The sequence below is a fragment of the Myotis daubentonii genome, chromosome 7, assembly GCF_963259705.1.
Source record: "Myotis daubentonii chromosome 7, mMyoDau2.1, whole genome shotgun sequence".
Taxonomy (NCBI): domain Eukaryota; kingdom Metazoa; phylum Chordata; class Mammalia; order Chiroptera; family Vespertilionidae; genus Myotis; species Myotis daubentonii.
This window is the reverse complement of record NC_081846.1, coordinates 2,167,087-2,194,964: the sequence shown is the minus strand read 5'-3', so window position 1 is coordinate 2,194,964 and position 27,878 is coordinate 2,167,087. Positions and strand designations below refer to the sequence as shown.

The 27,878-nt window shown below is 47.9% G+C and overlaps 1 protein-coding gene across 1 annotated transcript in view; it reads right to left on the bottom strand.

The window, feature by feature from the left end:
• Nucleotides 1-14,049: 14,049 nt before the first annotated feature.
• COL3A1 (collagen type III alpha 1 chain) overlaps nt 14,050-27,878 on the bottom strand; it is a 37,837-nt gene continuing 24,008 nt past the window's right edge. Inside the window, exons 30-51 of the mRNA XM_059702533.1 lie at nt 27,282-27,380; nt 27,089-27,196; nt 26,800-26,853; nt 25,203-25,256; nt 25,061-25,114; nt 24,322-24,375; nt 23,081-23,188; nt 22,620-22,673; nt 22,297-22,350; nt 21,960-22,121; nt 21,766-21,873; nt 20,734-20,841; nt 20,057-20,110; nt 19,864-19,971; nt 19,338-19,391; nt 18,885-18,992; nt 18,537-18,590; nt 18,335-18,442; nt 16,905-17,199; nt 15,881-16,068; nt 15,128-15,370; nt 14,050-14,479 (exon numbers count right to left, since the gene is read on the bottom strand). Coding sequence (XP_059558516.1) covers nt 14,333-14,479; nt 15,128-15,370; nt 15,881-16,068; nt 16,905-17,199; nt 18,335-18,442; nt 18,537-18,590; nt 18,885-18,992; nt 19,338-19,391; nt 19,864-19,971; nt 20,057-20,110; nt 20,734-20,841; nt 21,766-21,873; nt 21,960-22,121; nt 22,297-22,350; nt 22,620-22,673; nt 23,081-23,188; nt 24,322-24,375; nt 25,061-25,114; nt 25,203-25,256; nt 26,800-26,853; nt 27,089-27,196; nt 27,282-27,380 — 2,376 coding nt within the window. The 3' untranslated portion in view covers nt 14,050-14,332. The remainder of the gene's footprint in view (nt 14,480-15,127; nt 15,371-15,880; nt 16,069-16,904; nt 17,200-18,334; nt 18,443-18,536; nt 18,591-18,884; nt 18,993-19,337; nt 19,392-19,863; nt 19,972-20,056; nt 20,111-20,733; nt 20,842-21,765; nt 21,874-21,959; nt 22,122-22,296; nt 22,351-22,619; nt 22,674-23,080; nt 23,189-24,321; nt 24,376-25,060; nt 25,115-25,202; nt 25,257-26,799; nt 26,854-27,088; nt 27,197-27,281; nt 27,381-27,878) is intronic.

The following is a 27,878-nucleotide window of genomic DNA, read 5'->3' as shown; positions in this document are numbered from 1 at the left end:
ACGGAATACTATGCAGCTGTAAAAATGAAGGATCTCTTAGCCTTTGAGATAGAATGGAGGGACCTGGGGAGTATTATGTTAAGTGAAATAAGCCAGAGAAAGCCAACTATCACATGATCGCACTCATATGTAGAATCTAATAAACAAAATAAACTTATGAACAAAATAGATCTAGAGACATAGAAGCATAGAACAGACTGTGGAATCGCAGAGAGCAGGTGGGGAGGGTGGGTGAGTGGGAAGAGATCAACCAAAAAACTGGTATGCATGTCTGCATCCCCCACGGACACAGACAATGGGTGGTGCAGGCCGGGGCGGAGGGTGGAGGCGGGCTAGAAGGGGTCAATGGGGGGAAAAGAGGGACATATGTAATACTTTCAACAGTAAAGATTAAAAAGAAATAAGAATATCATAGATGAAATGATTCTATTCACAGACAATAGCAACATACAACACTAAGTGCTACGCATGACAAGAAATTTGTAGAACCTGACTGAAAAAACCTGTAACATTGAGATATATAAAATAAGATAAAAAACGGACTAAATGTGCCTATTGTCACGGGGAGAAGCTCAGTATTTGAAAAATGCAATTCTTTTTTCTAAATTAATACAGAAATTAATAATTCCCTCCCTATAGGATTTTAAAAACATGGAATACGACAAAAACACTCTAAAGCTCATTGGACTAAAGAATATGCAAGAAAAGTGATAAAGGAATCTCCCCCTAAGAAAAACACACACACACACACACACACACCCAAAAATGGTGAGTTAAGATGGATCACTGGCCCATGTAGATATAAAAAAATAATTAAAAAGCTACTTCCCATGGTAAAAGAAGAGTATTTAGAAATGAATCCATGTATCTGTATTAGAGTTTAATATGTAATTAAATTAATTCTCATTTATTTAGTAAATGGTAGTAAAGAAACTTATAGATATTTATCATTTTAAAGCATGTTTCCTTTCTTAACCTTTGTACCAAAACCTTTCCCAAATGGACTCAATATTTCAATTTTAAAAAACCTCTAAATATATTACCACAAAATATTTTGAGTAGTTTTGTAATCTTGGAATGGGAATGAAAACAAATATATAAGTAATAACATAAAAGGTTGGAAGATTAGATTCTAAAATAAATTTTAAATATATATTATAAAACTGTTAACAAGCATGCTTGCAACCATGCTCAAACTGGGAAAATTTTTGTAATAAAATATGACAAAAGGTTTAACATACTTTATCTTAGGAAGCACTAAGAAAGAAATGAAACATGCAAACTTCTATGTAGATAACTCACAAAAGCCATAATATAAATGCCAGTAAACATGTGGAAGATATTTATAGAAATAAAAAGTGCAACTGAATCAATAAGATATTAAATGTTATCATAATTGGGCAAATATTAGAATGTCTGATTTTATTAGGTGTGATAGAAAAGGCAGGAAAACACTCACATGTACTTTTTTGTCTGTTTTTCCCAGTGGATACTGAAAGTATAGTTCCAGTCCTTTATTCCGAGTTCCTGTAAAGGTAGGTGAGCAGGTGGTGTGGGGGTGGGAGAAAGAGCAGGGTGCACTGGGGTATCTTTCAGGATCATCAATTTTACTGGATGACATAACAAATACCATTTGCAAAAATTGCAAATACAACCTAGAGTAAAACTTAACACATATGTGGTGTGGGAGATTGATTTCGACCGTAGCTTAAGAATCTGTTGCAGGTGTATGTTCTGTGTGTGTATGTTCTGTCAGGATGTTGCTATTTTTTATTTGGAATGTAAAGTGATCATCCAGGCAATGCTACAAGAAGTCCCTCCGTGCTTGGTCTGCTGTTTTTACCATTTGGAGGGTGAAACATAACACACCAACTGAATTGAGTAAATGCGTGGTGATGACTGCTCTTAATGGAGTTTGCACAACCACTGAATTGTCTAGCTGAGGCTGGGATTTGGAGAGGAGGGAAAGCACAGAAAACTACCTGGGAAAGGTTTTTCTTAGTGAATCTCGAGCGATAAAGACCACGCCTTGAGCAGTGGAGGCGTAGCAGACATAAAGGCTTGGAGTTCTTAGACAAGGCCCCCCAACTTGGCTGGCCATGGCAGTCGATTACATGCAAGGGTTTTGGGGGGATAAATTAATGAAGTAGAAGAGATAAGATGAAGGGACTTTTATGTAAAGCTAAAGAGGCTGAACGTTATTCTGAAGGAGTTGTTTTTTTTAGGAAACTAATTTTGGTTTTTAGCCGGGAGTGTATCCATACCTTCTAGAAGACCTTGGAGCTGTGTGAGCAGGTGCTTTGGGTTATCATAAAAGTTGGAAGTATCCTAGGCATTTGGCGAATGGGCCAGAAATGTTGAGTATCTTGTATTGCAGGTCAATCCCTTTGAAGTAAATCTGAACCATTCAAAAGATCAATGGAACTTTTATTTCAAAATGCTGTGTTTGAAGCAAGCAAGACATGTGTGGGTCTTGCATATTAGAAAGAGCACCTTGGCAGTAACACTCAGGGAACTTTTAATGTGAGACTGAAAACAGAGAGGAGTTAGAACCACGTTGGAAAAAGGACACAGTGAGTGAGTCAAGCCAGTGAGGATGGAGAAGGAGCGACGGACCGAGGGGATGTTTTAGAAACAGAATCAACAGACTCTGATGGGAGAGTGAGGAGCTGAGGCAGCAAGAACTTTAGGATTGTTCTTGGTTCGTGGCTTGGGTACTGGATGGAAGGTGAGGGTATTTACTGGGAGAGAAAGAACAGGGAAGGGGCCAGGCTGAGGCTATCTGCCATGTGCTGGGGGAGCGTCCACTGGAGACAGGCTGGGCCATCACAGAGATGTGTGAGCCATCGCATCGAGGTCAGAGCTTCGGGCAAGAATGGGCTCACTCAGGAGGATGGGAAAGGTGAGTGGGGGTGAGGACAGATCGCTGGGGAGCCCTGATATTGAAGGAGTTAGTTACAGAATCCTGAGCTGGATTGTTACCGGGAACCATAAACTTGGGGAAAGAGGGCTTGAAGCCACCTCGGTTGCTGTAATGCCGTTCACAGTCTATTTGTCCACGTCCACGACTGAACTCAAGAAGACCAATAGGAGCCCGAACCTGTTTGGCTCAGTGGATAGAGCGTCGGCCTGTGGACTCAAGGGTCCCAGGTTCGATTCTGGTCAAGGGCATGTACCTTGGTTGCAGGCACGTCCCCAGTAGGGAGTGTGCAGGAGGCAGCTGATGGATGTTTCTCTCTCATTGGTGTTTCTAACTCTCTATCTCTCTCCCTTCCTCTCTGTAAAAAATCAATAAAATATATATATATATTTTAAAAAAGAAGAACAATAGGAGAGAACACCACAGGGAGATGAAATTCTGGTTGAAAATCAACCCAGGCAAAGGCCCCAGGGAGACAGTGATAATAGAGACCCCTAAGAGAAAGTTACTCGAATTTGGCATGATCCTCTCAACATGTACTTATAATTCTGTGCTGGATTTCATTTTTAAGCCATTAACAAACATCTCAAATGATCTAATTCACAATAATGCCTTACCATGCGACTGTCTTATAAGTAAAACAAAAAAAACCCCAAAGGTTATCTATCATTTATCAAGCAGTGCGATTCACCACCACGCGAGGAGTGCGCACCCGAAGCTTTGGTATATGAGCAGTGATGGTTGCGTGTCATCGGTGCTGTAAGAAACCGGTCTGCACACAGGTGGAAGCAACGTGGATTCGCATGGTGATAACGCGAGGAAGTGGAACGGCCGTGTTTATGTGAACAGTTTTCCCAGCCCTGGAAGCTGTGATGAGATAGGCCTGCTAATGCGAGGCAGCTGGAGCTATGGAATGTTCACAATTGTTAGCCACTTTAATGAAAAAAAAAATGCAACAGAATTGAAGACATCTGTAGTCAAAATGTAAGCCCCGAAGATTCCAGAAGGAAGCTGCCGTCCGAGCTCCCCCCAGACATCTGCCCTGTCTCCGTGCACCCTGCTGTGCTCAGTGGGCTCCTGGCTGCAGCCCTGACCTTCATCCCCTCAAATCTGAGCTCTGCTCCCTCCACTGAAGACAGTCTAGAGTGGCTTAGATTCAGAACTCCATTTGAAACTCAGGCCTGAGTCATGTTTTATTAAGAGCCCGACTAAAGCCTTCCTTCTGCTCAGCTCCTCTCTGTGCTCAGAGCCTTCAAATCAATTGCAACCTTCGCCCTAAAAACCAGGTCCTTCCCTTCAACCCCGGAGAGTGACAGGAGGCCAAGTCCGACCTGCCCTGGGGCTTCCTCCGCGGCCTCCCTCCCACCGCCCAGCCCAGGCTGTCCTTCGCCCCCACCCGCTTTGGGAAGGTCTGCTCCCTAATGATTTCATCTGGAGCCAGATGATCTCATCGACCATCTGCATGAAAAGAATTTCCAAATCCACGCTAGCCGCCCCTGACCTAGTCCTCCCCAATCAGGCACACATTTGGTCTCCTTCAAGCATCCTTCCCAAGAAATCGCTGCGGGCTGCGCTGCCACGTGGAGAGCGGGGAGCAGGGCTGGGCTTGCGAAACTTTCCACTGGGCCTCCTCAGGAGACGGCGGCTCTCCATGCCTCCCGCTGCCCTCCCTGTGCTGTCCTCATCTTCCCCTCTTAACCTACTTTCCCAGCGAGTGCGCCTCCGCCCTGCGACTCTTTAGTCTAGTTCTGGGGGGAAAGGGCTTGGATCCCTTGCCAGGGTTCTTTAGTCTTGTTTCCCTCTTCCCGAAAACGTAGATCCATCCTCTCTTTCCACGATAAGTGTCTCTTGGTTGCCTGCAAACCTGACCCCGTCTCCCCACACAACCCTTGACCTTGAGCTCTGCTCAAGCAGTGGGATTCCAGGAGGTAAAACCTTTATGTGGCTCTGCAGTGGGAAGCAGATTCACACACACGCACACGCACACACACACACCAAAAACCCCACACCTCTCACCTTGCTGTTCTAAGCTCTCTGTACCATCTATACCTCCAGTGTCATTTCTCACCCCACGCACCCCCGCCCCCACACACACACAGAACCCATGCTCCCTCCGAAACTGGGCTAATTTAAATCCCCAAGTATACTTCCTAACTTGGCACCTCTTTCCTCACAGCATTGTCTGTGGACTCTGTTCTCTCCCTGAAAATGGTCTATCCCTTCCAGTCTGCCTCAGATGCCACCTTCTTCCTTCCATTGGACATGGTGGTCCCTTCCTGTGTCTGCCCAGCGTCTCCCTCTCATACAACTTACGCTGAGTCTCGGGCTGTGTCATTGACCACATCTCTATGGCGGCTCGCTCTCCTGGAATCGTCTTGAGCGCTGACTCGATTCTGAGACTCACAGGGAATAACTGTCCATCATGTCGCTGACCTGAAATGAATAAATGCAGGCCGCCTGAACTTTCTGCTGTTCTACAGGCATGGGATAATCATTAATGTTTCTGTCTCTCCTCTCTCTTTTGTTTCTTAATTTGAAATGGCTTTCCTCTTTTCCACCGGTTACCTCAATTTGAACCTTCTTTGTTGCACAACTCGAGTTTTACCTTCTTCAAGAAGACTGTCCTGACAGTGCAGTGATCACTGGCCAGTTCTTTTTCTGATCCCTGTGGTTCGCCCTGCAGATTGAAGCACTTAGTTGTCCACCTTTTTGATTGCTTCTGTACCGTTTCATATGGGTTCAACTTATCTAGTCTAGACAGCGCATTCCTGCAGAGCAGCAATCATGGGTAGCAATTCCTTAGAGTGTTTAGCAGAGCGTTGATCATGGAGTAGGAGCTGGTGGCAGACAATGTGTTGCTCCGCCCATATTTCCTCTTCAAAGACAAACCATTGACCCGCCGGTCTCTGGGGATATCTGTCACTGTGGCTCAGAGCTGGCCCTCGCTGAGAATGGCCCTCTGTCACCAGTGCTGCCTCACAGACGGTCACCCCATTCCTCCCAGGTTCTGGCCCACAGTGAGCAGCTCGGGGGACTGGCTCGGTGCTGGCCCCTGTGACTTAATCCTAACTCTGAAGGGCCGTCTCAGTGCCCACTCCTCACAGGATGGCCTGAGACCTCGGTGTCAGGGCATGCGGGCCGGCCTCTCTTCCGTCCACACCTGCCTTTATGTGTCTCCCGAGATAACTTTCCAATAAACCTTCTGTCCATAGTCTCCATCTCAGAGTCCGCTTCCAGGGAACCTAATCTAAGACAGGGCTTACATCTTGTCATTGTCATGCCCATCTGTTCCATTATGAAATGTTTCGTTTGGAAGACTGCAATAAGCAGACCATTGCTTTCACATCATCACTAAATTGGTATGCAACATAATGATTCCCATTTATGAAATTTATGGACCACAAAGAGTAGCCAGATTTCTGTTAACACGGATTATATCAGATACAGTTATAAGATGCCAAGTAATTCCGTGCATGTTACTGAAAACACTTAAGATTTTACAGTGAAATATGTTTTTGAACAAAGTTTAAAGACATGAGAAGAAAAAGGAGCAGAAGTATCATCACAGAAAAATTTGTTTAAAACATATTGGCTATGGATGATAGTTTTTCTCTATGGCATTGACTCAACAAGCAACTCTTCATAAGCTTTCTGAAAACCTTAGGTGTGGCAGCCTGGGGAACATGAAGTTGTGGGGAGAGATTTCATGTATTCTCTGTCATATAGAATGTTTTCACCCGTGCTGTATCAAGCTCACTTTGTGAGTCATGACTAAATGGAGAGTTATGTCTGAAAAGAAAATACTTTTCAGTTTATGACTCACTTTTTAAAATAAGCACATTCCTCTATGATAGGACCCAGACAAGTAAAATTTTAATATAAACTAGATAAAAGTAAGTTAGTTTTGATGTGATTTCTAACTTTGAAGCCATTACTTTAAAATAAATAGTTTCTTTTATATTTTCCTAATTGTTACCAAAGTCAAAAAATATTTTTTTAGAAATAAAATAGTATCACGTTAAATGAAACAGGCAGCATACAGAATTGCATATGTAGTATTGTAGAAATTATGTTAAATTATACAGAGAAGACTTTAAGGAGATGTGCATGATGTGAGACGTGGAAAAGCAAGCTTTTGTCTTTCTGCATTTTCCAAATATGCTCTAATGACTATAAATTTCATCCTCAAGACATGAAATAAACTTTATTTCAAACACAAAGTGAACTCATTTTTGTTCAAGTGCCAGCCTGAAGGTGAAAGGGTTGTATTTATTTCTCTATCAAGATAGATAATGATGTGGCATCTAAAGAACAAAATAAATAGATGAACAAAATAGACCCAGAGACATGGAAGCATGGAACAGACTACGGAACCTGAGAGGGAAGGCAGGGGAGGGGGGAGAGATCAACCAAAGACCTTGTGTGCGTATACGCATAACCCATGGACACAGACAGTAGTGTGGTGAGGCCTGGGGTGGGGGTTGGGGGTGGGCTCGAAGGGGTCAGTGGGGAAAAAGGGGTCTTCTGTAATACTTTCAACAATAAAGATTCATTTTTAAAAAGAGAGATAATGTGTTAAGATGACTGTGGATTGGAGGATGGCTTTCCATCACTATTTGGCATCTCCAGGACAAAGGAAGACTCATAATGTTACTTGAACTCCATTTTTAAAATTTGTAATTATTGGCCTTGGAATACACCAACTGTAAGCTTATTCTTCCTCCTAATATGCTATCATTCTAAAATTTAAACAACAAACTCTTTTTTACTTGGCGTCCAGGTCACTGCATTTTCCTTGTTTTCTTTTGAACCTTCTCCTCGTCTGAGCTTCTTCCTTATTTCACCAACCTACACATAATGAAATACCCTGTGAGCTCCCTCTTTATTCATACTCTATTACTTGATAATCACATTTGGATTTAAAAGCCATACACATGTTGAAACTCCTATATATATTTATCTGACTGGACATCTCTGACCGTCAGACTTGTATCAACCACCAACTCAGCAATGACACCATAGGCAAAGGGAATTTTCCAGCTCCATTATAATCTTACTAGAGGCCCGATGCACGAAATTTATGCAAGAGTAGGCCTTCCTTTCCCCGGCTGCCAGCACTGGCTTCCCTCTGGCACCTGGGACCCGGGCATCCCTCCGACTTCGTCCGGAAGGACGTCCGGTCTGATTAGCATATTACCCTTTTATTATTATAGATAGGGGCCACCATCATACCTGCAGTTCATTGTTGACCAACACCTCATTCTGGTGCGCAGGTCTGTATTGGGAAACGTTAGCAGGGTCTCAGGCCATAGACTAGATGGGTCTTTAGTTCCATGCCATGCAGATGTGACTTTATGAGTTTTCTCCAGCAGAAGTGATGACTGAAGTTGTGGCAATAGATGAGAATGAAAAGGAGAGACACTAAGTGGCTCACTAAATCAAGGCATCCTTACCTGAATGATGATACATGAATTGGCTATGATTATCCTGGAAGTGAATAATCAAAATCCTAACTCGAGTTAACATTCTGAATTCCTAGGAATCGGTGATAATTTATAATTATCCTATATAATAAGAGGGTAATACGCAAATTGACCGAACGGTGGAATGACCGGTCACTATGACGTGCACTGACCATCAGGGGGCAGGTGCTTAATGCAGGAGCTGCCCCCTGCTGGTTAGCTCCCACAGGGGGAGCGCTGCTCAGCCACAAGCCGGACTGATGGTGGGTGAGCACAGTGGTGGTGGCGGTAGCGCTAAGGATGTCCTACTGTGGCTTACATCCCCTGAGGGCTCCCAGACTGTTAAAGGGCACAGGCCAGGCTGAGGGAACCCTCCCGCCCCCCCAGTACACGAATGTCATGCACCGGGCCTCTAGTTCTTTAATAACCCCCTTCCCTCCCAAAGTAGTGCATTTTCTTGCTCTCTTGTGCACCACGAACATGGCAATTTGGGTTTCTTTTGAGGAAATAGTATAATAACTACTTTAGGCTTCTTATTGACATGGCCCAGATTATCAGTTCTTACGTCAGGTTGTTTGGGCTAATATCTTTTTTAAAATATATTTTTATAGATTTCAGAGAGGAAGCGAGAGAGAGAGAGAGAGAGAGAGAGAGAGAGAGAGAGAGAGAGAGAGAGAGAGAGAAACATCAATGATGAGAGAGAAACATTGATCGGCTGCCTCCTGCACTCCCTATAATGAGGATCGAGCCTGCAACCCGGGCATGTGCTCTGACTGGGAATCAAACTCTGACCTCCTAGTTCATAGGTTTCATAGATCGATGCTCAACCACTGAGCCTTGCTGGCCAGGCTATTTGGACTAAAATCTTAGCCCTCCTTCTTACAAACTAGGTGACCTGGGGCAATTTACCTTACGTCTCTGATTTTCTTATTTTATTTTATTTTTGGCTAAATAGAGGTTGAAGTGAGTAGTGCATTTTCTGTGTTTAACGTGACTAGAACAGTGCTTGGCCACGCCGACTGCTCATCAGTTGTGCTGTCATTGCCGGGACACCCCAAGCACTGCCCTCCTTCCTTCGAGGTCCTGTGCTAGGAACCCCTCAGCTGAGAACGAGGTGCACTCCATCGAAGCTCTCTCTCCACCTGCACTGGATTTGTTGTTATAAATAAAACAACAACAACGAGAACAACTAAGTACAACTCTCCCAGGCAGCCCACCTAATGGGCCCACCTTACTAGGTTCACTGTCGTTAGCCACCGCCAAAGGCATTTCCAAGTGAGGTGCTTGTCCCTGCTGTTGGCTTTTGTTTTTAAGTTTGTTTGTTTTTGTTTTGGGGGTTTGTTTGCTTGTAACCACACCAGCCTGCTGTCTCTGACAGTTATTCCCACTGAGTCTCTGGTCCTCTAGCTTTGGCCTTTGGCCTCCGCGTGCTGGAATCCTGTAATTTCCCGGAAACCAAGCAGCTCCTTTGAGCTGGTCCCTCCCATCTGCAGAGTCAAGGACACGGTGAGGAGCTGTCCAGCATTGCAACACCTCCCACCGCGCACCTCTAGGCTCAGGGTGCAGCCTGATGAGGAGTTAGGAGATGAGCCTGTGCTAAACCATGCCTACGTGTCTGCCTTCCTCAAGTTTAAATTAGATTCTCGCCTCGCCAGGAAGTGTGGGATGACTCAGCTTCATTTAGTCTGGGCTGCCTCTGCGGCCTGGTTGTGTCAGCCAAATAATCATGGTCTTCCCAGAATCCTCTGTTCATGCAAAGCTGACCGTCTGTCGAGCATGAATTGCACAATTCTCATTTGTCTGGCACCTCGGCACCACCTCCTCACACATCGCCCCGGTTTTAGACACTGTGAAAGCGGGACACCCTCCACTCCTCCCTGTGTGAGCCTGACATGGGCCTTTACCCGGTTACCCCGGAAGCATTCAGGGTCTGACTCTAGTTATAAATCTGGAGACAAGAGTGGAGCATGGGGAGAACTGGTCTCTGCTGGCGGGCAGCTTGCATCTCGAGAAAGGCCGCGCTGTCACCCGGCAGGAGAGGAGGGGTCTTGTCTTGAAGGGCGAGTGGAGTGGGAGGTGGCCCAGGCTGTTGGAAGGGAGCTTTCCACACACCCCCCTCAAAGCGACGGGGACCTGTGTTTCTCCATCACATGTCAGCCAGGCAGAGAACTGAAAGATTCATCGAGATTCGTGTTGAAGTTAGTGATCTGCAGAATGAAATGTTTACTTGCTTTTTCGTTGTCTGTATAAATGGGTGAGTTTTAAGTTTATTCCTGTTTTTATTTTCGCTCAGTGAGAAGAAAACCATTGCTTTCCTTCTGCACCTTGCGCCCGGAAGTTGGGGATTTCACCTTGTCCGTCTCGGCCTGTGCTCACCAGGAATGGCAGCCGGACCAGCGCAGTCCCTCAGCTTCTTCTCAGGAAACGGAAAGGTCCTGCCGTGAGCAGCAACCACGCGTCTCCGTCAGCCTGGACATGAATGAGCAACCAGCCAAGTGATCACAGATGGCGAGTCCTGTCTCCAGGGGCTGCCGAGTTCTCACCCTGGATGTAGATGGGTTTTCCTACATGTACCCCTAACCGGTGCACACAGGTGCTCCCACAGCTTTTCTGTTTTCCTGAATGATGCTCAGTGCAATCACTGCGTGGGGCGTGCAGGAGGCAGCCGATCAAGGATTCTCTGTCATCATTGATATTTCTCTCTCTCTCTCTCTCTCTCTCTCTCTCTCTCTCTCTCTCTCTCTCTCTCCCTCTCCCTCTCCCTCTCCCTCTCCTTCTCTCTCTCCCTCTCTCCATTCCTCTCCGAAATCATAAAAACATATTTTAAAAAAAGATATTAGGCCAAACAGTCTGACTGCAGAGCTGATAACTGGGGCCATGTCAGTAAGCAGCCTAAAGTAGTTATTATACTGTTTCCTCAAAAAAAAAAACCCAATTGCCATGTTAGCGGTGCAGGAGGGAGCGAGAAAATGCGTTTCTTTGAGAGGGAAGAGGGTTATTAATGAATAATTATAAATGATCACCGATTCCTCTTAAGTTGAGTTGGGATTTTGATTATTCACTCCCAGGACAATCATAGCCAATTCATGTAGCGTCATTCCGGTGAGTGTGCCTCGGTTTAGCGAGCCGTTAGTCACCAGGTACTTACTGAGCATCCACTGTGACTTGTAGATTCTTCCTGAAGTTCAGGAAATGAACAGCTTCATCACATGAGCAGAAGTGAAAAGAAGGCCGATGTGCAGAGCCATCTTCCGAGTCATGCCCAGAAGCAGCCTGGCGAAGCCGTCGCGGGCTGGGCACCCATGCCATCTGGGGCGCTGCAGCCAGGATGCCTGCCGCTGCCCTGCCTCCTGCCTGAGCACCGCCAGCCTGGGTCTCCTGGCCTCCTTTCTTCTATGCATAGGTGGGCAGAACAATAGTTCCCTAGGACGTCCACTCCTGAACCACGGGACCTATGCACACTGACGTTACGTGGCAAGGCAAGAAAGAAGTGAGGCTGCAGACAGAACTAAGCGCGAATCAATCTTAAGGTGGGGAGATTATCCTAAATGATTCAGATGGGCCCAGTGCAATCATAAGGGACCGTGTAAGCGAAAGGGGGAGGCGGGAGAGCCACCGTCAGGGCGATGCACTGTGCAAAGCCTTGGCCAGTCCTAGCCGGCACAGAGCGTCGGCCTGTGGACTGAACGGCCCCAGGTTCGATTCTGGCCAGGGCACATGCCCAAGTTGTGGGCTTGATCCCCAGTAGGCGGCGTGCAGGAGGCAGCCATCAATGATTCTCTCTCATCATTGATGTTTCTCTCTCTCTCTCCCTCTCCCTTCCTCTCTGAAATCAATAAAAATATATATTTTAAAAAAAAGCCTTGACCAAAATATACCTGGCTTTGCCAATGTCTCAAATTAGAGCTCCAGGTAATTTAATTTTAACTCATAATGCAAATTGGTTTCCTGTCTCTCTGTCTGCACCTCTCTGTGTATGTCCTTCTCTCAAATAATCGTATAATAGATAATATATTTAGAGACTATATAAAGTATTTCTGGAAAGATGCAGGAGAAACTGTTGACATGCGTTGCCCCTGACGTGGAGGATAACTTGACTAAGAGTTTTGACATTTGACTGATGATATTTTTATTTTTGAAAGTATTAGTTTTATAAACCATTTACAGCCAGCAAACATCAAACTATAAAGCCAAATGTGCAAGACTATACCATTTTTCTTGACAGTCACCGAAAGAATAAGAACTTGATGGTGGAGAAGGGGCTGGCTGAAGATGGCAGTGAGGTAGGCGGTGTGTAAAGGTGGTGGGAACATCCTAAACTTGCACTTATTCCTGGTGTCAGTTTTGCCAACCCAGCTTACATCCTTAACAATTTCCAGCATCTTCCTCCTTGCTCACTTCCTCTTTAGGGACACCTGATTTATGATGTTACTGTTCTAGGGTTCGGCTCGGATAGATTGAATGCCTTCCGCTTCCACTGTGCCTCAGGGCTTCCACTAAATATGACCCAAATATCTGCACTGTCCCCCACGGGCATGCTCCCTGCTCTGAACGTCGGTTATATTAACTCGTACGTCTGAAGGTCATTGCGTTATTAGGCTAGACCAGTGATGGCAAACCTATGACACGCGTGTCAGAGGTGACACGCGCACTCATTTTTTTGGGTTGATTTTTCTTTGTTAAATGGCATTTAAATATATAAAATAAATATCAAAAATATACATCTTTGTTTTACTATCGTTGCAAATATCAAAAAATTTCTCTATGTGACACGGCCCCAGAGTTAAGTTAGGGTTTTTCAAAATGCTGGCACGCCGAGCTCAAAAGGTTCGCCATCACTGGGCTATAGAGTGAGGTTTCAGTATTCTTTTTTTTTTTTTTGAGGAAATCACTAAAGATCCTAAGTGTAAACATGCATGTGCTAAGTCTATGAAAAGTGACAAAAACGAGGAATGTTTCATTATGATATTTTATTATGGGTGTCTGTAAGGAAAAATGATCAACAACCACATACAAGCTTACAAAGTGAAATTTCAACACATTCCCTGTGTTATTGTGGCACATCAGCCCCATAATTTGTGTGTTGTTGTTGTTGTTGTTGACTTTTACACGATGAAGGGATAGTCCTCTACAGTGACATGCCAATCAGCCTGGTTGGACAGGAGACCTGCACAGACCGTGTGCATTCAGTGTTTGGAAGGAAAGGCAACAGTTCTGGCCTCGAGTTTTAAAAGTGAAAGTACGTTAGCACCATAACATGTGTCTTCAAAGTCTCCCCAAATATTGGTCATCTTGATCACGCTAGCAATGACGGGGGAGGAGGAAAGCACCTTTAAAAGCAGCTGATATCCAAGATTAAAATAACGGTGAATCTTAAAAAAATATTTTTTTAAATTTTTGCACTACACGCTATGCTACATTTTTAAAAAACAAATATTTTAGAAAATAAATCAATGCAATTCATAAATTTTACCAACTTATACATTTTTTTTTTCATCTTCTGGGACTTAGAGACTTCATCCGTGTTTCTGACCAGGCTGAGGTAGTTAAAACAGGGAGGTCTTTTCAAATTGTATGTCTGAGTATTTCAGAAAGAATGGTTGTTCTTGAATTATAAGCATAGTCATTGCTCTGCACATGGGTTGGATTCAAAGAAGTAACTCAGTGTGATTGTATGAGTGTTGAAGTTTATTTATTATAGCACCATCGAGACATTTTGAAATTGAAATTTTTAAAAAAATAGAACAAAAGGCATTTGAACTGTATTTGGTGAAACAGCAAAAAAACACACAAAAAACTATCCTTCTTTGTCAAATTATACTTTTTCCAAAAATTTTGGAAATAAATAACTGGAATTTAGTTGGCCACTTGTACTGGTTGACAAGATTAGAACAAGAGGAGCACATATGGAGTGTGAGGTTTTTGGCTGGGATTTTAGACAGAGTTTGGCTTATAGAAAGCAAACAGGGCCAATGTCCACACCGAACTCTTGATCGGGACCGCCAACATCATAGGGCGCGAAGTCCACAATAGGGAGTCTCACCGCCTTGCGTGTCCGATATTCGAAGACCGTTCTGCCCCACTCGCCGGTGTGTTTCTGTAAAAAGAGCAAGAACAGGTAAGTGACCACAGCATCACGGTCCCGTGCAGACGCTGCTTCCCGAAGGCGGCCCTGCTCAGAGGTGTGTCTTTAGGCGATTTCGTTATGTGAACAACATAGAGCGCGTTTGCATGGACCTCGGTGGGACAGCCTGCTCCTCCCACACACCGAGGCTGGATGGTCTAGCCTGTGGCTCCCAGGCTGCAAGCCTGTACAGTGTGTTACTGTCCAAAACAACATGAGATTACATCAAGCACAAGAGAAACGATGCAGCCAGGAGACGTGGCAGCCATGAGACATAGGCCGTTGCTGGTGTCACAGGCACACTGTGACACAGCGCACCTTTTTCTGCATGAGGCAGAGTGCGTAGTAACCAGATGATCTGATAACATTTATATTATGGATTTAAGTTTCAATTGCTTTCATTGCAACTGCTTTTTACCTAGCGGCCGAGAAAAACGTATTTATTTTTCGTGGTATTGAGCATTTCCTGCAGCAACTCAGTAGGCTCTATATAACTCACCCCAAACGCCTTCCTTCCTGTGTTCACCCTCATTGTTTTGATGTCTTTTCTAAACAGTTAGTGAGGCTCAGCTGGAGCTGCTGAGCTCAGGGCGGCCCGGGCGGTGAGAGGGCCACACTCACCGTGCAGCCATCCTCCAGGACTGTGTATGTGAACTTGCTGTTCCCCTCAGCCTTGAATTCGCCTTCGTTGGAGCCCATCAGCCTCAGGGCTTTCTTCACGTTCCCGCTGGCGTGGTCCATGTACGCGATGCTGTTCTTGCAGTGGTAGGTGATGTTCTGGGAGGCCCGGCTGGAGAGCAGGCGGAGGAAGGCGAGCTGCACATCCAGGACGTCCTCAGGGAGCTCAGGGTTGCCGTAGCTGAACTGCGGGGGGAGCACAGCCAACAGGTCAAACGTTTCAGCTGCAAGTGAGGGACTCACGCTCGTAGTTGGGTTATTGTAATGTAGGCTGTTCGTATATTTTGTTAAGAATATTTTATATGTGAACTTTTCTTAAAGCATCGTTGACGTACTGTATGATATGATTCCAGATGTACAACATAGGGACTCTACATGTATATGCCTTGCAATGTGATTGCTGAGATAAGGCTGTAACCATCTGTCACCATGTGAACACGTGTTTACTACATGTACAACATAAAATGTTAGAGTAGGAACTGTCTGGGGAGTTAAAAGGTGGTGGCGTTCTCCATTGTAGCTTAGCTCTTAAGAGAGAAGTCACACAAGGGTTAGAAGTGGCATCCTGCATGTATAGTCAGTTGGGCTCTTCTGTTTATTGACTAACCGTGCTTTGTGGTGAACAGAGAGCAGGACCCAGGCCGGCCGGCAGGTAAGGGTGACTTAGTGTCAGATGAGACCGGGAGCCCCTCTCACCTGGAAGCCCCCATCCATGGTTTCCCCGAACCAGACGTGCTTCTTCTCGGCGCCGGAGTCTGCCCACCAGCGCTTGCGGGGGACGCTCTGGGGACTGGCGCTGATGCAGGTCTCCCCCGTCTCCATGTTGCAGAACACTTTAATGGCGTCCATCTTGCAGCCTTGGTTAGGGTCAACCCAATATTCCCCTAATAGTCACCAAACAGGACAATGGAACTTGGTTATAGACTCCAGTACTGAGATTTGGACCAGAGTGATGTTGTGTGTTTGCCTGGTAAGACATTCGGAATGTTGACTGCTACTGTGTTTGCATTGTATGTACTTACATTTATAGTATAGTGTGATGTACGCTCTTTGTCTAATCCAGATCTATGCCGTAAGTCTAAACCCAAAGTCCCCATGGTCGACTGTCCTCTATGTCAAGTCATTTCCTGAAGTGACACCAAGGCGGTGTTCCATGTCAAGGTAGATAAGAGCTTGAAGTAATGGTGTCTTTCAGAAAGAATTAAACCAATATAGGCAAAACCTTATACCATTGCAATATGAAATTCCATGTAATATTCTGGAATTTTTCATTTGGATTTTTTAAATAAATCAAATTATTGAAAAATTAAGTCAAATTATTAATTTTTGAAAAGAATTAATAATTTGACTTACTACAAAAATTAAATTGCATTATTTCAACAATTAGATTGCAAACTTTGTCTGCATCAAATTACAGTGATAACCATTGCTTTGTCACTCAAATGGGCCTGTGATGATGTGCAGAAACATACCAAACTGATTTGTGTTACACTTTCTGCGGAACTGTCTTTAAATGGTCCTACTCGGGGTCCTTTGAAGTAGTTCATGTTACACTTTGAGTTCATGCTTTCTTCTCCGTGTCAAGGGGTTCCCTTCAGCCAACATCTGGAAGCCCGTTTCTGCTCTCCCAGCAGCCCCCCCCCCCCCCCCCCCCGCAGGTTCCCCTTCCCTACGTCCTGGCTCAGCCACTCTCCCGCGGCCCCGCCCGGGCCCCACCTACCGCTCTGGAGCTCCGGGTGGCAGAACTTCAGGTCTCGGCAGTTCCGGGCCGGGTTTTTGCGAGACCCGTCAGGGCTGATGAGGTTTTCCACCTGTCCGCTGACTGACTTGAGGGAAGTCATAATCTCCTCGGTGTTGATCTTGAAATCCAGTGGTTCATCTCCGTAATAGGGGGCAAACCCTCCTGCCTTCTCCCCTCCGCCGCCGGAGATGGCCACTGCGCCCCCGCCACAGCAGGGCCCCGGCGCGCCGGGGGGTCCAGGCGGGCCTGGCTGGCCGGGGTGGCCGGGGGAGCCCTGGGGAAGGGAGGGACGCACATCACTGAGCTGTGCTTGTTTGGTCTCCGAGAAAACATGTGAAGCCCCAGAAAAGGGACTAAAGACCATGGACGCCGTGAGACGTCATCCTGACTTCAGCAAAGGGCGACGTGACCCAGTGATGGCAAACTTATCATGATTCCGATTCGCTCTCAGGAAAGGTGTTGTTCTGCTGTGTGAGAGGCGGTGGTGCTGGAGCATGAGTTTCACTCCAGGAGGCTCCTTCTGGGTGAGTGACGTAAGCAAGGCTAATGCGGACTGGGTGTCTCCCGTGTCAGTCCCTCCTGTGTCAGTCCCCTCCCATGTCAGTCCCCTCCCGTGTCAGTCATCTTCTGTGTCAGTCCCCTCCCGTGTCAGTCATCTTCTTTGTCAGTCCCTCCCGTGTCAGTCCCCTCCCGTGTCAGTCCCTCCCGTGTCAGTCCCTCCCGTGTCAGTCATCTTCTGTGTCAATCACCTCCTGTGTCACACCAGCATTAGAACCCTGAGCCCAGGTTTGTCATTAACTTTGTGTCTGTGGGCTGATCACTCACTTGCCTTTTATTTGCCACATGTGTACCTTGTGGGGGGAATAGTCTGTATCCCACTGACCCCAAAAGTATAGGATGGAAAGGTATTAGGAATGAAGGTATCAGTAGCAAAACAGAAATCCCGGAAGCTATCGGAGAACTAGAATGTACGACATACGGGGGAGGCAAAGGTATGTTTACAGTGTGAGCACATGGAACACGGAGTTAGTAAAACCACTGTCATAATCATAACCGGGCGTCTTTTCCCTGGGAACCGCCGCAAACCCACGCTTGCCCACCCTGCATTGGCAGCTCGAGTGTTCGTCATGGTTGTGAGGCTCCAGTGGGAGAGAGCACAGGCGGACGGGCTTATGTCTCCATTAGGTTACACCTGGGAACTGATCAAACTGTAAAAAAGGGTATTCTCCTCGATGCAGTGTGATAGAGTCTTAATGTGGTGGAGAATGTCGTCAAGTCATTGCGCATTTTCTAAATCAAGTCGGGTGACTGCGTATTGTTGAACTCTGGTTTCAGAATATTGCAACGTGTTTCTGAACATGTGAAGGTGAGAGCAAGTCAAATGCGTGTGTCTCTGAGGGATGTCTTACCTCGGATCCTCTTTCACCTCTGTTCCCTCGAGGCCCTGGTGGTCCGATGGGCCCTGGATGTCCACTGGTCCCGTCTTTGCCGGCGGGCCCACTAGGTCCAACGGGTCCCTAAAACAGGGTCATGATGTCACAGTGCTAGGACCTTCCTTCCGCGCCAACAGGGCGACGACATGCACCTTCCCGTTCTCCCTGCGGTACTTACTCTGGGGCCGGCGGGCCCTGGGCTCCCGACTGCCCCTTGGTGACCAGCAGGGCCCTGGGGGGAGAGGCAGGGCGGATAGGAGTGAAGACTTTAAAAAGGTTAGGAGACCACACATGCCAGATCCGATCGAGAAAGACAGGGATCGTGATAAACATGATCTCCTTCCCTTCAGTCTCCCCGTTGTCTCCTGCCAGCTCCGAGTTCCAATGCGTCCTTGAATCCGTTTCCCAACCCGTCGGGCATATACATTCAGAAATGAACATTTTCTGCCCTCGGTGCATAACACTTGCCCAGCCCATCAGTTAAAGCGCAACGAAGGGGCTTTTCTCACAAAAACGACGCACTTACTGGAGAGCCGGGGGCGCCGGGGTTGCCGGGGAATCCTCGATGTCCTTTGATGCCGTTAGAACCACGTTCACCTGTTTCACCTTTGTCGCCACGCGGGCCTTGGGGACCCTTTACAAAAACACATGTCCAGTCAAGGCTCTATTCACACATAGTCACTGGGAAAACACGCTAGAACTGACACCAATGAAATTCTCTTACATTCTGGCATTCTCTTAGACATCCCATCCACACACTGATGGGATTTGGGACTGATAATTGCATGAGACCCCAGTAATTGATGTGTACACCCTTGGCCCTGCAGAACTTTGGGGTCTGGGATTGCTTTCTGCATCATTGAGGGGAAGTTGAACCTCTGTCCCATAGTTCCGTGTTTTGTCACCCCCTGTCCCCCGAACATGCCAGAAGAGAGAACTTTCCCTCGATAGAGGAAGTTAGGAAAAGAACACGACTTACAGCAGGACCGCGGACACCAGCAGGACCTGGGGCACCAGTAGGGCCAGAAGGGCCCTGAAATAAAAGGAAACACAGGAATACACGGAATTAGTCACTCAGTGATATAGTTTTGTTTGATTTCAAAGTTAATTGCATTCTGCAGGAATAACTATGCTTACTGTTATTGAAAGCTAGTATCATGTCCTCCTTCAGTGTCCTTCCCCTGTTTGTATCTTTACCAGGGGGTCTAAACAGACAAGCTGAGAACGTCCTATTAACCCAGCCTTACGTTTACCTGGTAAGTGCATACTTGGTCTGGTTAGTGCCATTTTGAATTTTAGTAATGAGCTCGTCACTGACTACCGCCAGAGACTTCTCCTGTAGCCTTATGACCGCCGTTGCCTACCGAATGACGCGTGTAAAAACTGCACAGCGAGTGATGGTGGGTCTCTTTGGTTGGCAGATGTGACATTCTGTCTGCTGCCTACTAGCCTCTCTCTGGAGGAAAACAGACAAGTAAAGAGAGATGGTGCGTAGTAAGACTCACAGGTTCTCCTCTGTCACCACTCTTTCCTGCTGGACCCACGGGACCGGGCGGGCCGGGGTGTCCCGGGGAGCCAGGGGCGCCTGGAGAGCCGTTTTCACCACGATCTCCCTGTGGGGAAATTCCAGATCCAGAATCAGTGTGGCCGGCAGCCAGCTCTAATTGCACGCGCCTGCTGTCCGTGTGCTTGCTCTACCTTGGTCCCAGGAGTTCCATCACGGCCCGGGAGCCCATCGGATCCAGGGTTTCCCTGCGGAAAGAGACAAAAGGAACGGAGAGTGACATCCACGTCTTTGGAACCACTCCAACGCCACCGACGCCACGTCTCGCGGGGAACACTGTCCTCCTAGAGAGGGTGGGAGTTGGCTCTTGGGATAAAATGTCGTGGCTGTTGCAGTGGGCGTGGCCCTGCCGAGCTGACGTGCCTGAGGGCGGTGTGTCTGTGGGTGAAATTTCCTGGGGTGAGACAGGGAGACGTGATTAGGGAGAAAGTGTCCAATAGGAACCCTTCAGGGAGAGATGTCACATAAAAGCGGGACAAACAGTACTTTAAGCTGATCACGGGAATCTGCCATTAAAGGAAAAACTAATCACGGAAAACATGGAGGACAGGTCCACCCAGAAGGAATGGTGCAGCTCAGGGTGTCCCCGCCCCAACACGTTTCTTTATTTACCCAGAGGTCATATTCTTCCCCGTGAACGGTCACTCATTGAGTCATATCAATGGACATGGACCTTCGAGGCTATTCTGAGTTGTAACAGAAATGCGGCCATATTCACACTCTTCGCCCTGAAGGTCCCTGGGACTCTGGCTTCAGTAAGTTACCCAGGACCACCTGGCTGGTTGGCTGTTTCGGGGGACCCGGTACTCACATCGCGCCCGGGTTCGCCCGCCGTCCCCGCCAGGCCGGGCAGGCCCTGGGGCCCAGGCGGCCCGCGCTCTCCGTTGTGACCGCTGGGTCCCGGCTTCCCTGCTTCGCCCTGCGAGAAACATACCGGACATGTTTTAAACCTGAGGACTAAATGAATATCATGTTGTGAGAAGTTTAAATCCACTTCTGTTGAATTGGTTCCTAACAGGGTCTCCACAGGGAAAAGCTTTGGAGAAGCAAACTTCTTGCGTTTTCTAACTTCTCCAGTGACTCTGGACACCGAGGGGCTGAGTAATACACAGGACACAGGTTGTCAGGCTCAGAAGCCATCCTAACAGGAGATGCAGACACAGACGTGGCCATTATGAGGAAAAGATAAGGATGCGCCATCGCGAAGCGATGGGCTGATGGCGACCATGACCCTGAAGTGACGTTAAACATCTGGCTCCACCTACAGACTAGACACCTGCTACCTGCGTCCGTATACATCGCACACAGAATGTTTACAATATCATATGACCTTTAAGTTTAAAGAGGTGCTTGAAGTATCGAAATATGCGCCTTCATAAAACAGAACTGGATTGCCCCATTTGCTAAATGAATATTTCAGATGCTAACCACTAAGCTATCCAAGCAATATTAGTGAAAGCCAGTCAGGAGTGCAAAACGATGAATAATTGCTGTCAGTGAAAGGCTTTCGCAGGTCCGTACGCTGACATTATTTCTCCCTTCAGACTCACAGTCAATAAACTGAAGGATGCTCACAAGTTTCCCAACAGAGGCAACTGAGAGGGTGGGAAAAACATCTCATTCTGTGCCCTCCACCCTGTGTGCGCGCGCTCCGAGCTGGCCTATGGTGTGCATTGCTTTGTACTCTGGAGCCTTTAACAACATGCGTGCTCCCCCAGATGGGAAAAGATCAGGAACTTTCATCTGTTACAGGAAAGCCTGCTCGTTCTGTCCAAGCTGTGGCTAAGCGACCCCCGAGGCTGCCGGAAACACCAGCGGCGAGCGATGCGAAGACGACACTCACCTTAATGCCTTGCGGGCCAGGACTGCCCCTGGGCCCGGGCATGCCCTGGGGCCCCGCCAGCCCCCGCGCGCCGGTGATCCCTGCGAGTCCGAGTGGGCCTGGGGCGCCCTGCGGGGCAGACAGCGAAACCTCAGTCCCCTGCACGTGAGTACGTTTCCTCACGGCGTTAGTGATGGCAGGGCAACACTACTCACCGGGGGGCCCTGGGACCCGGGGGAGCCCTTCTCGCCGGGCGGGCCAGCGTCACCTTTAGGTCCGGAAATCCCGGGGTTGCCGGGGCTGCCATTGCTCCCGGGGGGGCCCGGGGGGCCGTCCTTGCCTGGAGCACCACTGACGCCTGGGGGGCCTGGGTTACCCTACAAACAGGTCCAACATTTGAGTATTTTACAATGAAAACGTTAAAGATTCCTCCCTCTTCCACCCGCATTCCAGTCACTTTCTATGGCACTTGGTTCAAAGCCATGAGCGAGGGGGTTTCTCATCGTCTGTGAGCCCCGTGGGGCGGTGAGGAAGCCGTTGGGAAGCACTTACGTTGTTGCCAGGAGGGCCGGGGGGTCCGCGGCCGCCGGGGAAGCCAGCAGCGCCCTGCGGGAGGACAGCGCGTTTAAAAGGGAGGCGGAACGAACAGTTAGGCACTACACACTCGGATAAAGTACAAGCATTGGGGTGGGGGTCCGCCTTCTACTCTGATCACTATGGTTTGGTTTCCTCTTGGAATTTACATGTGACTCATATGTGAGGAAGCGACCATGGTCTTTATACTCTAGTTGGGGACCTAGCGCTGTCAAAGCAGTCTGTAGACAGACTGGCACTAAGGGGTGCTTTGCAATGACAGTTCAGAGGGGCACACTCACCGGACCGCCAGGGCTGCCGCGATCACCTTTGACACCTTGGGGACCAGTGGGGCCCTGTGTGGAACGGAGGTGAGAATGATGCGTAAGAAGGGCACCACGTCACATGCTTGGCAAAGCCTTAAGCCCCTGCCAACCAGTAACTCTGTGTTGTGGTCATCACTTTGCAATGTACACACAAGTCCAACCATGCTGTCATGCACCTGAGACTCATACAACGTTCTATGGTGATGACATTTCAATAAAACTCGGGGAAAACCCTACCATGGACATAAGAACCTCTCCCCGCAAACAACAAAGCAAAACTCTACGAAGCGTTAGTTGAGATGACATTTAGACTGTTGGGCCAAGCTTCGATCTCAGACCTATGTTGCTATGGAGACTGTTCCTGTCACCATGACAAGCAATCAGGCTGACAGAGTAAGTCCCGCCAGAAGCTTCAGAGAAGGGGAGAGGAGACTTACCGGAGGTCCAGCTCCCCCGGGGGGTCCTGCGGCCCCGGGGGGCCCGCCCTCGCCTCTCTCTCCAGGAAGGCCTCTCTCTCCTTTCCCGCCAGGCTCGCCGTTTTGTCCCTGCGGCCAGAAACAACACGAGTGAGCGGCCACCGGCCCCGGCGCCCGGCTCGTCAGGACTCGCAGTCAGAACGCAGTCATCCGGGGAGGGAGGCCGCAGGAAGGTCAGGAAAGACGGGCCTGAGCGGACAGCCTGATGCTTTCCTGGAGGAAGACCGTCCCCGAGTCAGCAGGAAGGTGCCCACGGTGTGTCACGCGGGGGACGGTCTCTCCGAGGACCGCGTGCGTGTGGAAGTGGGCACCGGGGCGGCCTCTGAGGAAGGTGGGGCTCAGAGCCCGTTTCCGGGGCGCTGTCCTCTGGTGAAGGACTTGTACAGGTCAGAGGGCTCCTGGAGGCAGGCACCTGCGCCCTCCCTGGCCTGGCACAAAGGCCGGGCAAGTCCTTTAGCCTCATCTTTTAAAGAGTAAGGAGGGCGATCCAGTCAGAAGGGGGAGGAGCTAAGTAACCTGGTCGGACAGGGAATGAGTGGCTGAGGCCAGGGAGTTGAAGTAACCTGGTCGGATAGGGAATGAGTGGCTGAGGCCGGGCTACACTTCTGCTGTTTTCCAGCAGGATCAGATTCCGGCTGTGGGACATGTATGGTGGTGGTTTTTTTTCAATTACAGTTTACAGTTAATATCATTCTATATTAGTGTCAGGTGTGGGCATAGCAGTTAGACCAGCGGTTCTCAACCTGTGGGTCACGACCCCTTTGGGGGTCAAACGACCCTTTCACAGGGGTCGCCAAAGACCATTGGAAAACACATATATAATAACATATTGTTTTTGTGATTCATCACGATGCTTTCATTATGTTCAATGTGTAACCATGAAAATACATCCTGCATATCAGATATTTACATGACGATTCATAACAGTAGCAACACTACAGTTATGAAGTAGCCACGACAATAATGTTATGGTTGGGGGTCACCACAACATGAGGAACTGTATTAAAGGGTCGTGGCATCAGGAAGGTTGAGGACCACTGAGTTAGACAATCATCGCCTTTACATGGTGCCTCCCCGCTATGTCCAGTGCCCACCTGGCACCAGCGTACCTATTACCATATCACTGACTAGCTCCCCTGGGCTGGACTTAGATCCCTGGGGCTACCAATGTGCAGTTCTTGATCCCTAATGTTCATACTTACGGGAGCACCAGGGAAGCCGGCGGGGCCTGGGGGTCCGCTTTCACCTCTCTCGCCCTGGAGGGAAAGCATCCTTATTAGTCCCAGGAAGACAGCCTCCCACAGGGACCACAAATCAGCCTCTACACCATCTTATCTCTCCTTTAAGGAGGAAGTGTGCACAGGTAACTGACGCAGTCCGCCACCTGGAGACCGTCTCATTTCTGAACAAAAGTAATTGCGAACAACACCCAAACCATCGATGCCTTCTGCCTCTGACTGTGACAGCATTTGCAAGAATCATAACTTGAGAATTCTGATGTATTGGACGCACCTAATTGTGTAACTCTAAAGAATGTACGGATTTATACCCACGGTAAATGGGTCGAAAAACCGATCAGTCAATAATGAATGAAAAACATTTACTCTATTTCTCTCCTGAGTCCCAAACCCTGGAGGCAGAGAACTTCAGATCTAGATGGAGACTCGGGCTCAGATTCTGTCAGTCAGGAAATGCTCATTTACCCATGAATATTACTTGTGCGATTTTTATATCCTCCCCCAACTATTTAGTAAAGAAGGCAGGATTCACAGTTGTCTTTTGTGAGTTTGGGGTTTGAGCACTTGGACGTTTCTTGCATGTTGTCTGACTCCCACAGGCTGTTCCCACCACGCGTCCTGGGGCTGCTGGCAGTGCTGCTAACTACCAGTCGCTGTTGCATGTGTGGGTTAAAGGGGATGTTGAAATGTTGTTCACACTCACAGGGCCTCCAGGAGGACCAGCTGCGCCCGGGGGTCCAGGGGTTCCACCTTCGCCCTTTAAAAAGAGAAAAGAAAAATGATATTCCCATCGTCCAAAAAGCTAGGAGATTTAGTTGTTGTTTCTAAATAGTGTTAAGTGTTACCTTATCTCCAGGCATACCAGCGGGGCCAGGAGGACCGATGGGACCAGTAGGACCCTAAAGAAAATAGAGACATTTTTAATTTTGAAGATAGAAAGCATCAGTTTTTCTATTAATCAAACAGGAAGATAAAGACATATTATCCAGCGAATGTACTAGGTCATATTTTATTGCTTGAGTGCTATTCTCTTCCATGCACAAGGACTTCAGAGCTTAGTGAAACTGAGATTCCAAGGAATGACTCTAAAGGGTTACAGGATTCAGGAGAAGTTTATTGATTTTCCTTTTTGTTGCAGTAGGTAAACAAGATGTACGAGCTTACAGTCATAACTTCAAAATTAAAATATGTTGCCTTATTCCACTGCTTAATAATTCAAAATGTGTCACATGACTATGCAAAGTGTCGTTACACATATCATGTTTTCAAATGGTAAAGTTTTAAATGAAATATTAGTTGTTGTGTTTTTTTTTTAATTAGATGACGGCTTACCCATCTAGTCTGTCAAATGGGAAGGCTTTATGAATTTTTAAGGCAATGACAGTAAATAGATCTGTGTAATGACTTAGATTCCATGTTTATTTAGCATGTTTAACATGTAACTATGACTAAATCTAGAAGATGTCTGCTAATGGGAATGGAATTGATTATAGTGTTTATTTCTTCTAACATGAAATTTTTCAAATAGTTGCAGATTCACAGAAGGTTGAAAAGAAACATACAGGAAACTCCTGTGCACCTTTCTCCCAGCTTCCCACGGTGTCACACCTCACACAGCTGTAGGCCAATATCAACACCCATGAGGCGACGCCTCACACAGCTGCAGTACAACAGCAACACCAAGCAATCAGCACTGGTACAACCCACAGTGCTTACTCCGGCTTCTCCGTGCACTCATTGGGGTGTGTGTGTGTGTGTGTGTGTGTGTGTGTGTGTGTGTAAGTAACTCTATGTAATTTTATCACACGTAGCCTTGCATGACCATCACCATAATCAAGACACATGGTACAGTCACCCTCGGACTCCCTCCTTTGCCTCCCATAGGGACAGCCATCGCCCCCCACCCCATTCCTCACTCCTGGCAACCACACGCTGCCTGCACCTCCACGTCAATGGGACGTGAATGGAATCATGCACTACGTCTCTTTTTGACTTGACTTCCCTTCCCTCAGCATGATGCCCGGAGGTCTGTATCGATCACTGGGCGCATCCATAGCTCATTCCTTTTCATTGCTAAGTAGTACGCCAGGGTATGGCTTGACCACAGAATGGCAATGTGTTTTGTTTTTAATTAAGAAGTTCCTTCATGAGCAGGATTGATTATCTTGCATTTTAGTGACTCACTCTGACTTTAGCTTGTAACGTTTTTCCCACTTTGGGGAATTTTCCTTACTCAGGTCATGGTTGAATTGTCGGGTAGTGAGAGACAGAAATCAGAAATTTGAACTATCACATCGTTTAGGTCTTCTTACTGCCCAGAAGGTAGCGAAGTCCGGGCTGACTTATCAGGAACAGTTTGGGGAACAGACAGAAGTTGCGGGGAGGGGACTGATGTCCATCAGACACAGACAAGGCCCGTTTCTCCCCCAGACGCGTACTCACCCGGGGACCGTCTTTGCCAGGAGCCCCGTCAGCACCCGCGGTGCCTGGCTCCCCCTGCCAAACAGAGGCCAGTGTCAGCGCTGGGAAGCGTCCTCAGGGGGAACCTGCCCCGAGAGGAGCCCCCCGCCAGGCTGCCTGGGTAAACACCAGGTGTCCTGGGTACAGCCAACCTCCACTTGCTATAAAAGGATGACATGAATTTGGAAAGTAGATTGCTTCCCAGCAGCCGTGTTTCCCTTTTACCACGAAGTCTGCTTTGTTACATCATGAACAGAAGGTGAGCCCGTACCTTGTCACCCTTCGGGCCGGCGCCTCCAGGGCCCCCTCTCTCTCCGGGCATCCCTTGCAGGCCAGGGCTGCCAGCAAGACCGGGCGGCCCAGGGGGGCCGGGCGGGCCCTGACACGCAAGGAGAAAGCGTCAGTCACGAGAGGGAGACGCAGCGCATGTGTGAAGCCGGCGGCCGGGACGCGGTGGCATTTACCTTGCCTCCGTCGGAACCGGGGGCGCCCGATCCACCTCTCGGTCCGGGGGGACCTACCGCTCCAGGAGGCCCACGCTCGCCAGGGGCTCCAGAGTCTCCCTGTCGTGGGAAATGGAACACTCCTGTGAGGAGACCCAGTGCCGGAGAGGGACCCGCACCCTCACCTGTACTAGGGGTATTTCCGTGCAGACCGCTAGGTTCTTAACTTACATTTTTGAACAATTTGGGAATTTTTATAACAGACATTTGATCCACTGAGTGGGAAGGGAAGTCTTAAACGTGGCCCCACCCAGGAAACGTTGACACCTGGTCTGATGAAAACGAGTTTAACCATTTTATTCACAAGAGCAAACTGGACGTTCCTCTATTGGCAGATTTTTACAGAGAATCCAGGCGCGGGGAAGGTTTTTCTTTTGAAATGTCAGGCCGCAGTGGATTCTGGATGTTGATGCCCGTCGGAGAACGTGGTGTTGCCGATGCAGCAAGTTTAATCCCCTCGCCATGCTTTGAGGGGCCCCACGTGTGTCCCCAAGCCTTTACAATGTTGTGCTCCTTGAAAAGAGCTTTTTGCTAGAAATACTAGAAGGAGGCCACTAG